This window comes from Osmia bicornis, chromosome 1 (assembly GCF_907164935.1).
Source record: "Osmia bicornis bicornis chromosome 1, iOsmBic2.1, whole genome shotgun sequence".
NCBI lineage: Eukaryota > Metazoa > Arthropoda > Insecta > Hymenoptera > Megachilidae > Osmia > Osmia bicornis.
Window position 1 is genome coordinate 13,952,254 of NC_060216.1, and position 14,932 is coordinate 13,967,185.

The window sequence follows — 14,932 nt, forward strand, 5'->3', positions numbered from 1 at the left end:
ATGTTTTGTGAATTATTTACAAATAATTGATAACTATATGTTTAAAAAAAATATCATCAAACTATTAAAGAAATGGTTCTCTTTCTAATTTAAAGTTTTTGCTATATAGATATATCTATGTAAATGTTACATGTGGTTACATCTACAATCAGATAAGTACGTGATGCAGGTGGTAAAATATCAGGTAAGATATGTTCAATCATCAAACTAGAATTGCATATAGTTATTTAAATCCAATACTATTTTACACGAGAGAATAGTACTTACTATCGGATGAACGAATTTTGGTTTTGTTTGTGCATGTTGGCTCTGATTGGTTCTGCCACGCTCTGCTACCAAGGTAACACGCAAGCGCCTTACAGCTATCAGAAAGTATATCCGGTGATCATAAACTTGTGAATTATGATTCACTACCTCTGTCCTATAATAAGCCCTTCCTATATTAGTATATTTTGTCCACCGTGTATTTGGCGGATGCAATGGGAAGTAAATCATGGTGGGAGAACTTTCTGACAATGAGCTCAGTCGGGCTGCGCGAAATGATACTACTTTCTCGTGAAAAATACAATACATTGATAAAAACGTACCAGTACAGTAAATAACATTATTGGCTATGTAACTTATTATTTTATAATTGAATGTATATTTTTAGCAAAACATTGTAGTATATTGTAAAAAAAGATATTAGTAAAATGGCAGAGAAAACAACAGTGGGAGGTATTCCAGTTGAATGCTTAACTGGAGAAGCTGCTGCCATTTGGTCTGGCTGGCGCATATTAGGAGATAGAGAGGTTGTCAGAGAAGCATCTGCAAAAGGCACACATATTAATCTTGCTCATAAATATTTAGCATGCAGACGAAATTGTTCTATCGAAGATGCTCAACATTATTTCAATAAAGAAGTAGAAACTTGGATTATAGAACTTTTGAATAAACATCAAATTTACAGGGCTTCTCATATTTTAAATAATATGGTATATTAAATTTGCATTATTATATATGATCTGTTATTGTTTGTATTTAATACTTTTTTTTTATAGAAAAAAAATCCAGTCGAATATATATTTGATATCTGTATAAACTGCAAAGATTTTATGTTAAGAGATTACTTAGCAGAATACCTAATAAATGTTGAACACTTTCAAATTGAGTATTTAAACTCGTGGAATATTATAAAAAGTATTATGCAATTTGAACAGAAATATATGTAAGTTTCTCCATAACTATATTTTGTTGACTTAAACAGAATAGAAAACTAAAAAGCATAATTTTTCCAGGATTGAACATAATTTAAGCTCTTCCTTATCTATAAAAAAAATTATAAAATTGCCTGAAATTATAAAACAAACATTATCCACTGAATTATATTTTTCTATGCCTGAAGATATTCTTTCTACAAATATAACTAATAATGTACTATGGGATTATTTGTTGTCAAATAATAAAATTGAGATGATAAAGTTTTGGATTGATAATTATTATGGTGGTAATGCAGTAGAAGAATCAAATGCAGTTGGTGAAGAATATAAATCTTTGTTCATTTCTTTAAATATTACCTCAGAAATGATTGAGATGATTGATTCTTCAAATGCTAGCCCTCTTGTGAAGGATCTAACTAAAAATCAATTGTGTAGGTATGTCTTTGTCTGTAAAATACTAAAATATCTATACATATTTATATAAAAATTTATCGATTTGATTTCTAAATTCATTAGGTATGGAATATTTTTGGAAAAAGAACAGCAAGATATAAAACTGACGTTATCTCGTATTTTTGGTAATGCAATGACACTATCAGAATTTAACACAATATTATCCCAGAAATCATGCAACATTGATAGAAATGAATTTATGCGAAATGTTGATAAGGAATTGTGTCTTGCACACTGTTTAAATGAAACAAATACTCAAGAAGATAAAGTTAAACTTGGAGAATTATATGATACATTAACAAAAATGTGTGAAGGACAAGGAGATTGTCAAGATGTGTTGATAGAAGGAATTTTTAAGACAATTTATTATCTTTCTGATAATGTAGATGAATATTTAAAGCAAAATTATTTCATAGTTTTAGTATTAATATTTTCATACTTGTCTAAAGAAAGCATAATAAACGAAAATGAAAATTCAGAAATAAAAAGAAGTATTTTAAGAGATATATTTATGAGTAAAAATGATTTAAAATTAGGCGCTTATAGTATTTCATATGAAGTCCTTCAGAATACACTGAAGCACGTGCCAATTCTTAACCGTTTTGTGGAGATTGAACCAAGAAAGGAAACCACAATGTATGATTTATTGGATGGTTATAAAAATTTAAATGTAAAGCGTCTATTTAAATGGCGTTTTGATGATGAATCAATGCCTCACTTTTCAAACAATGCCCTTGTTAACAAATATGGATATACAGAAGCATTAACATATGAATATTATTTGAAAGAAGCTCGCCCTAACATGGCTATATTTAGTTTAAAATACTCCCAAGGAAAATTAATTGGAAATATATCTTCTAGAAGGTAAAGAGAATTATGTTATATTTATATTGAAAAAACATTATGAATTTAACATACTGATTTCAGGAAATACAAAGCTGCTCTGTATGCACACCTTTTTGCATTGCAAAATTTAGACAAATCAGAAATATTATGCACTTGTGTCTCATTTATTGAAATGTTAGGTGTTGACTCAGAAAATTTAAGACTCCATATAACAGCAGCAAATTACATACAAAAAGAACTGAATATTTCTATTGGTAATTTTTTACATCAAACATTTGCCAAGTATGAAAATTATAAATATTGTTTAGTATATTATTTAATCCACAGGAAATTTATTAGAAAACATAGTATACAAAGACGAAGATGACTTGAAAATTGTTATGTCACATTTTGAAGACAGTTTTAAAAAGAATTTTACTGAAAATATAATTGAAGATAGTCAACAATTTATAAGTATATTAAAAATATGGGACATTATTGTACGATTCGCAAGAGTGCATAATTTTCCTTTGCCAGTCAGCTTGTTAAAATTTTTAGCAAACCAAAATTATTGGTTCGAATTTACTTTAGTTTGTGACGTTTTTACTTACCCGTTAAACCAGGTAATAACTTTACTTCTAATTAGTTTAAATTTTATTGAAAAAAAGACCATATACTATGTTGGTTTTAGGTATTAGAAACTGCTAAATGTTTCGAAGATACAATTTTAAGAGAGCATTTGTTAACTTGTTTAAGCAATACACATCTTACAAAATGTCAGCCAACTGTTTGTAATGAACAGAAAATGAAATCACGAGATGTTAGGCAATCATTGTATTACAAAATTGGAGTTAAACAAAGTGTAAGCAGTCAAAGTAATATGTGCATAACATATTTAATAAAATATAATAACATCTACCTATAAAATAAATATATTTTTAATTATAGGGATCTTCTATTTCTGAGTCTACAGCATCAGCAGATTCTGCAAACACTTCTGATTCACATAGTTCATGTGAATATCCTATATATGATAATATTTGTTCTCCAGATGACGATTTATGGTTGATTATTTTGAAATGTCATCACAGTCCAGATCCACCGGGTGCTTTAATAAATGCTTCTCGACTAACATTACGACCTTTTCTCACAGTTTTAGCAACTTGTTATGAGGTATATCTTATGTTAATACATATGCCTTTTTGTAGAGAACTTTGTTCTACTTATATCATTAAAATTCATTTTAGCCATCATCAACAGCTGCATATTGTTATTCGTGGATGGTAATATCTACTGCAGATGAAGATATTCTCTCTAATTACAAAGAATGTTTAGAACAACAAGTATGGTCTGCAAATCAAGTATTTAATTTATTAATTAAAATGACAACATGCGGATATATCAGTACCATTAATAAAGGATATAAAATTTTTATGCCTGTAAGTATATTTTATTTATGTTAATAACAAGAAATTTTGTATTAGTAATTTCATTGAAATTATTCAATTATAGGAGAGTCCTTTCAACTCATTCTTCGAATTCCTTGTGCAATGTATAGATTATGGTAACTTTGAAGAGTGCCAGCACATACTGGATTTTAAAACCCAGTGTTCAAATTTAAAATGCAATGTACGTTTTAAGCATTATTAACGTGTTTATATGTGTCTATGTCTAGATAAAGTAATGTAATAATTACACATTTCTCAGAAAGCTATGGATTGGGATTGTTCTGATACTACCTATTTAAATAATTTGCATTGGGTCGCGAGCGTTGCAATTAACTGTGTTATTACAACACTCGCTTACGGTCTTAGAAGTACACATTTACAAACAAAATTTCTCGAGATATTAATCAAATGTAATTTTTATGCAGATCTTCCAGGTACTAAAAGATTTGTTATTACCATTTATTTATTGTAGACAATAATATCAATCTTACAACAATTATTATATATTTTACAGTTTACAGTCCAAATTTGCAATGTCTTCTACATGTTATAAAAATTCTTCAAACAACTAACGTTACTCTAAATTTTACGGTATTCACCGTATCGAACGATGTGCATAATTTTAATGCAGAAATCCAAAGATGTATTAATGATTTGTTAAAAACTGAAAATTACAATAGTGCATTAGAATTATCAAATGCGGCAGGATTAAATTCCTCTGATATAATTTTAGCTCAGGTATTATCTCAATATGTGTCCTTTATAATCATTTGTTTTCTGTTTCATAATAATGCATTGATTATATTTACAGTATCGAAGTAAATTTAAATATTACACGCAAAAAAATGATAGCATTGACGATAAATTTTGGAATGAGTGTGCGCGAAATTTTGAAAAGTATAATGTTTCGTGTGAAAAATCAGCGGAGTTTTTTATAGAACATGCCGAGAAAGTTGCTTCTCATAAGGAGAGGTACGTATATCCTTTTTATGAACAGAAATTTGTATTTTAATTCAATTAAAATGAATAATTGATATAAATTTTTTAACAGATACGAAATATTAAGACTCGCTTTCGAAAAATTAAAGAATGTTGAAACAGAGCAACAAAATATTGATGCTTTAGAAGTAGCGATGTGGAAATCATGTATATTAGCTGGACCTGAAAATATACAATTAGATAATGAGTCTCGTACTTTCAATAAACTGAAAACAGAATTATTATCAGGATTAAATAAGTTGAAATTTAGTTGCACTCTAAATAATTCACATGAAAAAAATTCAGCCAAAGAGTTAATTAATAAATTAATTGATTTGGGAAAATTAGATACTGCACTAAGAATAAGTACTATTTTTAATTATAAACATAAAGTAAGCATCGTTAATTTTTATGTAACAAACATTTCTATTGACTATATGTATTAAATATTCTACTACTTGCAGGATTTACAAATTCTGATGCTATGTTTGAGTTTGGCAGAAGGTGAAATTTCACCAGATGAGTTAACTGTTGAACAAAAATATTTGTTGAAAGACATAAATAAAAGTAAGCAACAAAAATATGCTTTGAGAAATCGTTTGCAAAGACTGTCTTCATCTTCTTCACGTAACTATTATTTTTATATTTTTTCTATAATAAATTATTAAATGACTATAACATATTAGTAAACAAAAGTTTTTATACAGTAACTACTTCAGCCAATACCAGTGAAATAAATAAAATAAAAGATGAAAACATTCATAAAGTACAAATGGAATGTTTATTAATTTTACAAAAATCACTTGAAGCTTTAGAACATGGAGTAAATACATGTCTTAAAATTGTATTATGTTATAAGCTAGCAATGCAGCTAGGAAAAAGTTACCAATTACTGTTAATGTTGAATAATCCGATACAATTTCTACAAGAAATTACAGAAAGTGATATTGAAGATAAGTCTGAGGTTATCAGTGATATCATTTCTGCATACAAAATAAGCAGCGATACTGTTGCAATATTTTTAGCTGAGAATATCACTGTAAGCATTAGTCATGGTGTAGAAGGTATGTAGTTATTGAACATGCTGCAAACTTATATGTGACTATTATAAGTTTCTGATTCTTACAGGTGGATATGAGGATAACATTAGTTTGTGGGGATACTCTTTGAATACAAATTTTCGAATAATTATGGAATTATGCAGTGATGTTTCCCTTCTTGGTTGGCAGCTTTTAAAAACTGCAAATAAATTACTTGGATATTTTCATAGTGAAGTAAGAAAAGGTATTATAATAAGCATAATTACCATTGCATTCATGTGGTATTTAAATTTGTCTCACAATCTTCCTTTATTTTTCAGAGTCAACTCTAAGGACTATTGTAGAATTATTAATACGAGCTCATGACTGTTTTACAACTTCTTGTAATATGGAAGGGATAGCATCAGTACTACGTAAATGTCAAAATCTTGCAAATGTTTTACAAAATCTGAAATATTGGGCATTATTGGTATAGCCTCATATGATAAAAATAAAGAATAAAATTATTATCGTAAAATAATATATAATAATTGTATAACATGATTTTAGGTGCATCTTGTAACAGGTGTTGGTCGTTTCACAGAAATGAATTACATATTTCAAATATTAAAAGAAAACGATCAGTTTGAATTCCTGCTTGGAAAGGGATTGGATAAAGTATGTTTTACCGTTTACTGTTTGTATAATAATTTATATATAGCATATAAAATCAGTAATTCATTATAGCCAACTGGTCTAAAAACGGCACTTTTGGAATTCTTGAAACGTCAATGTCCTGAAAATAAGGATCTTTTTACTTTGGTAGCATTACATTTTCGACTATATTACGAAATTGCACTAATGTGGGAAAATGAAGCAAAAGATGTAATTAAATCATTAATATTAGATGCAACAAAGGATCAGGGAAAACTACCAAGTATTGCTCAACATGAAATAAGATTGACCAAAACCGAGAATGTTCAGAAACAACTGCAATTAGCAGTAACTAATTATACTCATGCAACACAATACTATTTACAAGTAAGTCGTTTATTATATTAACAAAAATGTATTCTTAATATCTATTTATATTATGTGTTTATATAGGCTAATAAATTAAATTTTGCGGGTCAGTGTTCTGATCAGGAACAACTAGTTGCTCTTCAACTATCATTACTTAATTCAGTGGCTTATAATCAACAAGTAATCTCTATACTTAACTTAAAGTCTGAAGATATAGACAAAGTGTTATGTCACACTTGTAATTTTTCTCAAGCTCTTATTGTCATACATGCCTATAATCATAATGTAGATTGGGCTAATCAAATTTACAGTCACTGTATACTAAACGGGGAAACAAAATATTTAAAAGATTACATAGTCGTGAACAAATTAACTCCTGCTCTTGTACAAGATTGTGCTCGAAGGTATGATGACTATTTATTTTTAAAAAAATCGTTCTCTATTATTATAATCTCTAAATTAATTTCAATCAATTATAGATATAGATTGGAAAAAAGCATTACTCATGATATGACAGACAATATGAAAATATTAATTTCTGAATTGTCAGACGTGGAATGTAAATATGTATTAGCCAGCCAGTTAGGATTTAAGAATATTGTAGAAACATTGCTCAATAATCCTATGATAGGTGCATACCTTAAAGATACAGTGTGGAAGAAGGGATATAATGCTATCTGATTACTTTACATTTAACTGATTCCAAATATTTAAAAAGACAAGTACCAAAATGTATATAAATTTTTATTTTTGTATAAATAAATATTTCCTTATATTATTAATGTATTTATCCGTTTTGTGTATTCGAAATTACATTTGATATAATAATACAAATTTTATTTATTTATATGCCTATATAAAAACAAAAGAAGTATTTCTCCCACTTCACAGTTTTACGCAATATAAAATACAAATTAAAGCGATAACGACCTCAAAAATGTGTTATAAAAAAGTCGAATGTCATGGTAAATCGGAAAAGGGGCCGATTTTTAAATTAAATGCATACATAAAAAAATATGAAAGAAAATTCGGAAAAATATCATCATCAAAATTTTTATCACAGAAACAATTAGGATTATTGAACCTCATTCATAAATTAGTAGAAGCTATTGATAAAGAAGATACTGATAAACAACAAGGTATCAATTCATAATATTCTCAATTGCTATTTACAAATTTTCTAACTTTATTCGTTGTATTATAGCATTGCATATACTTAAATCATCTAATGAAGCAATAAAAGAAACGATTATCACGTTTCAAAATTCAATGAAACTGTACAAAGAAACTATGAAGTTTGAATTTGCAAAAGTGGACTGTTTAAGTACAAATCGACTTTTAAATATTAATTACGCGTATATATAATTTGCAGATATTATGTACTTTATTTAAATAAGTAACTTTAACCATTGTGTTATTTATTTCGTTATTATAATTTAAAAATTTATCTACAAAATATAAGAATTTATTTAAAACACATTTTTAGATATTACAAGTTTTCTCAAGTACCTTCACTCGATCGACGTTTTATGGAATTCGTACTTATGTCAGATATGTTGCCTTTTCTTTTTATATTTACGGTTTGTGATACAGAATTGTTTAGTTCCTTTTGCAGATTTTCAGCCACATGAAAATCGCAATGCTCCTGATACTTTAATAAAGGTATCATTCGACAACACTGTGCACACTGTTTAGAAGGCACTTCAATAAAATTAGGAGATTCTTTTCTGACGAGAAAACTATAAATATCACCAAATTTCTTTGCTTTTGAATCATTTGTCTTAGATCTATTTTTTCCCTTTGTATTTCTTACTATAATTTCTTTCGTATTATCCTTCTTATTTTGTGATTTTATATAAAATTTTGCTTCTTCTTGTAAATCTAAAGGTAATAACGCAAGTACACTAAGGTCAATGTTATTCAAATCAGGAAATATATCTTTTAGTTTGATGGTACCTTGCCCATGATTTATATTGTTATTTATATTTATGTTTGAGGATGGTTGCTTTTTTTCATCCTTACTACTTGTAGATTCATTATGTTCTTCAGTACTACTGTCTGAAGCGTTCTTATGATTATTCTCACTTTTTTGTACATTATTTTCATTTAAATTTTCATATTCGAAATTAATATTCGTATCTTCATTAATTTCAATCATTTCAATGCCACGTGCGTCTGTATCTTTCAATTTGGTTTTTTCTGAATTAAAAATATTCATAAAAAATGATTCTTTGAAATCATTTTGATCTAACGAATTGTTAAAATTATAATTATTCAATTTCTTACTTCGCTCGTTTAATGACATAATTAAATTATTTAATTTACTAGAAGTAGGTGAACTATCTGTTTTCTCATTACAAATTTGTTTATTTAATTTTAAACTATTTTGAGAATTCTGTATATTTTTAACTTTACTATGTGATGCGTTATTTATTTCATTAATTTTAAAAGTGCTAATGCATTTATTTGGTTGCAAATTATTTGCTATTTTAGTAATACTATCTTCTGTCTCAACACATTTTAGTTTTACATTTTCTGTTTGATTATTTATGTCCTGGGTATGTTTTGTCTTACTTAATTTAAAAAAGTTCCTAAGATTTTCGTTGTCTTTAGCAGGTATAAATTTTCCAGCTGAAATTCCTAAATATGCTATTGGACATTGCGTTGATTTAGATATAATTTCTACACAGCGAATTGCCATTTTTTCTGGTTTATACGAATTTAAACCGCACGAACGTGATTGAGATACAGTACTTTTCTTTTGATAATAGTGATAGCATATTGTAAGTAACGTTGCACGTCGTTCATTTTCCTGAAGATCTTGTTCCAAACGTTCACAAACCTCTGCTGACAGCTCACTAGCCCAATGTTTTAACTGCAAATAAAACATATGTATATATTTCAACCAATTTTGTTTAGATAAATTTCAGCAGGTAATTTACCACGTCTAATGAAGTAATAGCCAGTTTGCCTGGAAACGTTTTGCATGCTCCAATTGACTTTGATACAAGTCGTGTAGTGACAGGCTCGTTATCTATACCCCGAGCAATATTAAATAACCATAATCTATATAACGGAAAAAACAATGAAAAAGCAAAAAGCAATGAATGTTATTTGAAAAAAATATATTATTATTTGAAATATTTTATTTATGAATGTTATAACATAGAAGGCATACCCCGTTTTGTCATCAAAACGTTTTTGTAAATATTGCAATGAATACTGCAATAAGTCACCCATAACATTACAATTAAGAGATTCAATAACAACATCTCCAAACTTTCCACCAAGATTTCTAACTTTTTTTATAGGTAATGTTGAATAAAGTTTTGACACTGCATTCAAAGGTAAAATTGTCTGTCTATTAGGTTTGTGCAGTCCACATGCTAATTTAGCTAATATCTAAAAATACATAAATTATTTAAATGATAACATCAGTTTTAGAAAACAGTAATATTTCACTTTACCTTATTGAATGAAATACCAGCAGAACATTTGAATCCTGTTTCTTTAAATATGTCATTTCTTAATTCTTCAACTATCATTCCAGCTAATGCAAGTTTCTGAGCTTGTACATCTTCAAATTCTTCAAAAATATTTGTAAGCCAACTATTTAGTCCTTTACGTCTTTCTTCTAATATCATATATAACATCATATACTCAAATTTACTAATAGTAGCAAAACATTAAGATAATTTGCTTTACCTTCATCATTATTTCCAATTTCTGAATATCCCACTACAAATGTATTACAAAGCTGTATTGTTAAACACTCTTGAGAAATAGAGCTTGTAGACATTTTTTTAACAACAATGTCAGTAATATCTAAGTATGCTTCATCCACGCTAGCTTTTTCTATTATATTGCAATGTTTCTTTATGACATCAACAACCTCACGTCCAGCACTTCTATATCTAAATAAATATTCATAAAATTGAAAAATTATACATATGTACATAAAAAGATTTTCTTACTTTTTTTATGTACCTAGATGTATCTGCTTTTCCACGAAGACATGGTACAGAAGCTAAAATAAGATCCGAACATTTTTGTTTGGCTTCTTCACCTCTCATGTGTCTAGTAACACCATATTCTCTTGCCTCATAATTAACAGCAATTATTCTAATTACACAGAGTTAATATATTAATAGTTTACTTATGTAGTTGTAACTTATATTGGTTTAAATCTTACCCTCCTAACTGCCACTGATTATACTGTACAACAGCAAGTGGTTTTCCAGCATATGCTGGTTGAAGTTTTGTTTCAACTTGACAGAAGAAACAATCCATATCAATTAATACAACAATTCTATCATTATCTGTATTCGCCATTATAAACAAATTTAAATAATTATATTTGATATAGTTTAGAGGTTAGAGATTCTTATAACGTTCTAATAATTTTATTTATTAAAATTTTATATATATAAAAGTGTTTATTGTTTTTATTCGTACAAACATTGCCTACACTTCTTTAAAAATAGTCAAGTTATGTTATAAAATAAGTCATTGCAAAGATTCATAAACAATGGTTTCAGCCGCGAGTTCTCGGAAAGCGCCGATGATTCAAACTTGTAACTATACATTTGTCGTTCTGTGGTCGTTCCTAAAGTTATGATATCTTGTAAAAGTGAAGTTATAATAAAAAGATATCTTCGATCATTATTAAAAGTTTCATTTTATATGAATAATGTCAATAAACTATTTGCTCTTGTTAATAAAGATCGGTAAATAATATGAAAGATAAAAAATTATCAGTAGTGTATCACATGCCAATATAAAATAAAAGTAATTCTAATAATACATGTTTTTGATATATATTTTAGAACACATTTTATTTATATACGTATATATATTATATATGTGTGTGATAACCGTTACATTTACGAACATAAAATACTTCACAAATTATTGAAAATACAGATCACAGATGTCTGTCAAGTTTGGGAACACCTCATCTGGTATTACAAATACAACATAAACGCGTTTTTTGCGAAGTTTTATTCTTTTTTTATTTATAAGTAACTTACGCGGTTTCAAGTACTTATAGTTTTATGACAATGCCAAGTAAAAAGAAAAAATATAATGCACGTTTCCCAGCGGTGAGTATCAAAATATTATGTGTAGCTTGGAAAGATTTTCCATAGAAATATTTATGTTTTACATAAACTATGATTGTTATTTTAATAAAAGCAGTGTAGTAATTAATATACAGTGATTCTTAAGCCGTAAAAAAATATGAAATCTCGTAAATGTAAGTGCAAATAAAATCTTGAAACATGTACGTCTAACCTATTTTTTTATACATAGGGCCGAATTAAAAAAATTATGCAAACTGACGAAGAAGTTGGGAAAGTTGCACAAGCAGTACCGATCATAATTTATATCCTTTTAAAATTATGAGTAAGAAATAAATAAGTCATTTAGTATCTTAACACTTAAATGATTAATGATCTTGTTTTGTAATGACGATTCCTTAACTATTTGTATACCTAGAACATTAGAACTATTTGTACATTCACTGCTTACAAAAACTATGGAGATTACAAGTGCCAAAAATGCTAAGACTCTAAGTCCATCTCATATGTGAGTATAATCCTTTAAAAGAAATTGATTCAACTATAGAAACTCATATTTATTGACAATTATTAAGTTATATTTATTTATAGGAAACAGTGTATTTTGTCTGAAAGTCGTTTTGATTTTTTAAAAGATTTAGTAAAATCATTACCAGATGTATCAGGACCTGATGAAGAAGTGCCTACACCACCATTGACACCTGCTCCAATAAATACAAATCTGTCAAATACATCTGTTTGTGCACCTGTATTACGACATTCTGAAGTAAGGTAAGTAATCTAATATATTATTTTTCATTTTATAATCATAAATATATCTTCATATTTTTATAGAACCCAGAAACAACAAATGGGATTCAGTACTGAAGTAAATTTAGAAAGTAAAAATTCAAAAGACAATGGAGGAACAGGAATACACAATTCAGGTGGTGTTAATGAAACAATTAAAGACGCGTCTGTTCAACAAGTTCCAGAATTTCAAATATCTGTGCCTGCATCATTTCAAATTAGTCAACCTAACTTTTATACAGAAGTTAATCCTATGAATTTAAGTACAAATACACCTGGTGTAAATGCAAATAATCAGCCAACATCAAATTTTGCTCATACTGCCACTCTTGATGAAGACTATGATACATAGTCATTTTTTAATACTAGGATTATAAATTCATACATTATTAAATTTGAAACAATTACAGAAGTGTTTAATGGAGTGTCACAAATTTTTGTTCAAACTATTCATCATTAATAATTTAGAACATATGATTTGCATTATTCGAACTGTTTAGTTATTTATATATGCTTTACCAACCATCAAGTTTTGTATTTTTATATTTGTTTCATCAAATTGCATAATTGTTTCGTTTAAACTAGTTAAATTGATGTATTTGGTATATATAAATATTTTGTACTGTTGTACTTGATTAATATGAAGCAGTTATATTTTTAGTATATTACTTTAAAGTATATACATACGTGTATAGTAAGTGCGAATATTTGAGTTCACACAACTATTGAATACTACAAAACATACCTATATTGCTAATATTCTGGACATAGTTTCTGTCACTATTCATATATTTATGCAGGTCCATTGTACATTTGTGTAGGTACAAACACTTATTGTTAAGAACGTAGTTAGATTTGTATTTAGTAACTATCAGATTTTTTTTAAATGTACCTCATATACTTTATACATATATATATATATATATATACATTTTAGAATCTTTATCATTTGCAATACAATGTATACATAATAAGCTTTATAACTAAGATTTTTTTACTACACATATATGTAAAGTATGCGATTTTTATAAGAAAAAAATTAATATGTAACAAGATATTTGTATCTTAACATTTAACGAATTTTTTTTTAAATTAATATTGTCGAATATTCTCATTACATAACGCGCGATGTCTTATTTTTTCTTGTACTCATTAGAATTTATATTTTATATTTTACATAATATTTCAAGACATGTTGCAAAACTATTATACACAAGTGAACAGTATATTTTGACTAAAACTGTTGAATGATTCAAAATTCAGTATGTAAAAAATACGATCGAGTAAGACCAGTCTATTAAAATTTAAACTTGAATTTTAATACTATTTTATTTACACAGAAAAATTTGGCATCTACTGTCATAATTGTAAAATGCAGTTATGAAAAATATTTGGATGGAGAAGATGTGTTAGAAATTAATATGAAGAATGCACATATAAAATGTATATTTAGTATATTAATGTTTGATTTCATAGATTTGTAATTATGAAAGATGATTTATGTAGTAGATGTGATATTCAAACATAATAGAAAAGTCATTTAATTATTAAATGTACATTTTGAGATAAATGATCTATCTTGATGTGAATTAATGAAAAAATTAGATTAAATGCATCTTATCAAACTGTACATAGTTAAGAATATAAAAATTTTATTAAGAGAAGGTTTTTAATTACTTTCAGAGAAAAGAAAACCAAAATCAAAATTGTTTTGAAACAAAATAATTACTATTTAATGTATAAAGTCTTATTTATTTATTTATTATTATAATAACAAAAATTCAAAAAAGTAACATATTTGTTTCAATTGAAAACTGCAAGATCAATTAAGAACTTTCTCATTTGAAATTGGTATGTATGTACATTTATATTATACCATTGTAAATAAATATGCGTAGAATTATTCTAGTAAATTCATTAGTTCATATGAAAATGATGCATCTGTAAATAGTTTTAAAATATTGAAAATAGTATAAATATCGTAAGATTTTGATGCCTTAAAAGCAATAAAAAAGACAATACGTTTAAATACATTTTTTATAAAATTCTCCTATTGAATATAGAAAATTTACTCAGGAAAAATAAATTCTTAGTTTTTCATTACAGTGAAACTTATAAAC

The 14,932-nt window shown here is 27.1% G+C and overlaps 4 protein-coding genes across 9 annotated transcripts; 3 read left to right on the forward strand and 1 right to left on the reverse strand.

The window, feature by feature from the left end:
• The first annotated feature begins 66 nt into the window (after window positions 1-66).
• Window positions 67-7,723, forward strand: LOC114870930 (spatacsin). Of its 6 annotated transcripts, none has more exons than XM_029176212.2 (23): window positions 67-184; window positions 653-974; window positions 1,041-1,207; window positions 1,278-1,634; window positions 1,716-2,516; window positions 2,580-2,752; window positions 2,826-3,100; window positions 3,169-3,339; window positions 3,426-3,650; window positions 3,725-3,916; window positions 3,990-4,106; window positions 4,185-4,359; window positions 4,440-4,663; window positions 4,737-4,897; window positions 4,977-5,295; window positions 5,368-5,530; window positions 5,611-5,967; window positions 6,032-6,187; window positions 6,264-6,412; window positions 6,493-6,600; window positions 6,670-6,963; window positions 7,030-7,349; window positions 7,425-7,723. In XM_029176212.2, the coding sequence occupies exons 2-23, from the start codon at window positions 693-695 to the stop codon at window positions 7,624-7,626; spliced, it is 5,388 nt and encodes a 1,795-aa protein (XP_029032045.2). In that variant the 5' UTR covers window positions 67-184; window positions 653-692; the 3' UTR covers window positions 7,627-7,723. The 6 variants fall into 6 exon arrangements, with proteins under 6 accessions (XP_029032045.2, XP_029032044.2, XP_029032049.2 ...); XM_029176213.2 differs by lacking the exon at window positions 67-184 and adding an exon at window positions 531-583; XM_029176211.2 differs by lacking the exon at window positions 67-184 and having other exon boundaries at window positions 503-974.
• Window positions 7,724-7,882: 159 nt separating this feature from the next.
• Window positions 7,883-8,310, forward strand: LOC114870935. Its single transcript, XM_029176225.2, has 2 exons — window positions 7,883-8,084; window positions 8,150-8,310. The coding sequence occupies exons 1-2, from the start codon at window positions 7,883-7,885 to the stop codon at window positions 8,308-8,310; spliced, it is 363 nt and encodes a 120-aa protein (XP_029032058.1).
• Window positions 8,311-8,342: 32 nt separating this feature from the next.
• LOC114870933 (DNApol-eta) lies at window positions 8,343-11,714 on the reverse strand. The gene is made up of 7 exons (XM_029176221.2): window positions 11,138-11,714; window positions 10,933-11,067; window positions 10,651-10,859; window positions 10,413-10,579; window positions 10,124-10,347; window positions 9,888-10,011; window positions 8,343-9,820 (listed from the first exon to the last, which is right to left on the reverse strand). The coding sequence occupies exons 1-7, from the start codon at window positions 11,275-11,277 to the stop codon at window positions 8,447-8,449; spliced, it is 2,373 nt and encodes a 790-aa protein (XP_029032054.1). The 5' UTR covers window positions 11,278-11,714; the 3' UTR covers window positions 8,343-8,446.
• Window positions 11,715-11,808: 94 nt separating this feature from the next.
• On the forward strand, window positions 11,809-13,717 carry LOC114870934 (dr1-associated corepressor). Its single transcript, XM_029176222.2, has 5 exons — window positions 11,809-12,047; window positions 12,256-12,328; window positions 12,438-12,531; window positions 12,615-12,794; window positions 12,858-13,717. The coding sequence occupies exons 1-5, from the start codon at window positions 12,000-12,002 to the stop codon at window positions 13,162-13,164; spliced, it is 702 nt and encodes a 233-aa protein (XP_029032055.1). The 5' UTR covers window positions 11,809-11,999; the 3' UTR covers window positions 13,165-13,717.
• The last annotated feature ends 1,215 nt before the right edge of the window (window positions 13,718-14,932 follow it).

Coding starts and splice junctions, on each gene's coding strand:
- LOC114870933 (XM_029176221.2), bottom strand. CDS start 11,277: ATGGCGAATACAGATAATGATAGAATTGTTGTATTAATTGATATGGAT. Junction 10,860..10,932: donor GGAAAAGCAGATACATCTAG/GTACATAAAAAA, acceptor ATATTTATTTAG/ATATAGAAGTGCTGGACGTG. Junction 10,348..10,412: donor CTGGTATTTCATTCAATAAG/GTAAAGTGAAAT, acceptor ATGTATTTTTAG/ATATTAGCTAAATTAGCATG.
- LOC114870930 (XM_029176212.2), top strand. CDS start 693: ATGGCAGAGAAAACAACAGTGGGAGGTATTCCAGTTGAATGCTTAACT. Junction 5,968..6,031: donor CATTAGTCATGGTGTAGAAG/GTATGTAGTTAT, acceptor TGATTCTTACAG/GTGGATATGAGGATAACATT. Junction 6,188..6,263: donor TCATAGTGAAGTAAGAAAAG/GTATTATAATAA, acceptor TTTATTTTTCAG/AGTCAACTCTAAGGACTATT.
- LOC114870934 (XM_029176222.2), top strand. CDS start 12,000: ATGACAATGCCAAGTAAAAAGAAAAAATATAATGCACGTTTCCCAGCG. Junction 12,329..12,437: donor AGCAGTACCGATCATAATTT/ATATCCTTTTAA, acceptor CTATTTGTATAC/CTAGAACATTAGAACTATTT. Junction 12,532..12,614: donor ACTCTAAGTCCATCTCATAT/GTGAGTATAATC, acceptor ATTTATTTATAG/GAAACAGTGTATTTTGTCTG.
- LOC114870935 (XM_029176225.2), top strand. CDS start 7,883: ATGTGTTATAAAAAAGTCGAATGTCATGGTAAATCGGAAAAGGGGCCG. Junction 8,085..8,149: donor AGATACTGATAAACAACAAG/GTATCAATTCAT, acceptor GTTGTATTATAG/CATTGCATATACTTAAATCA.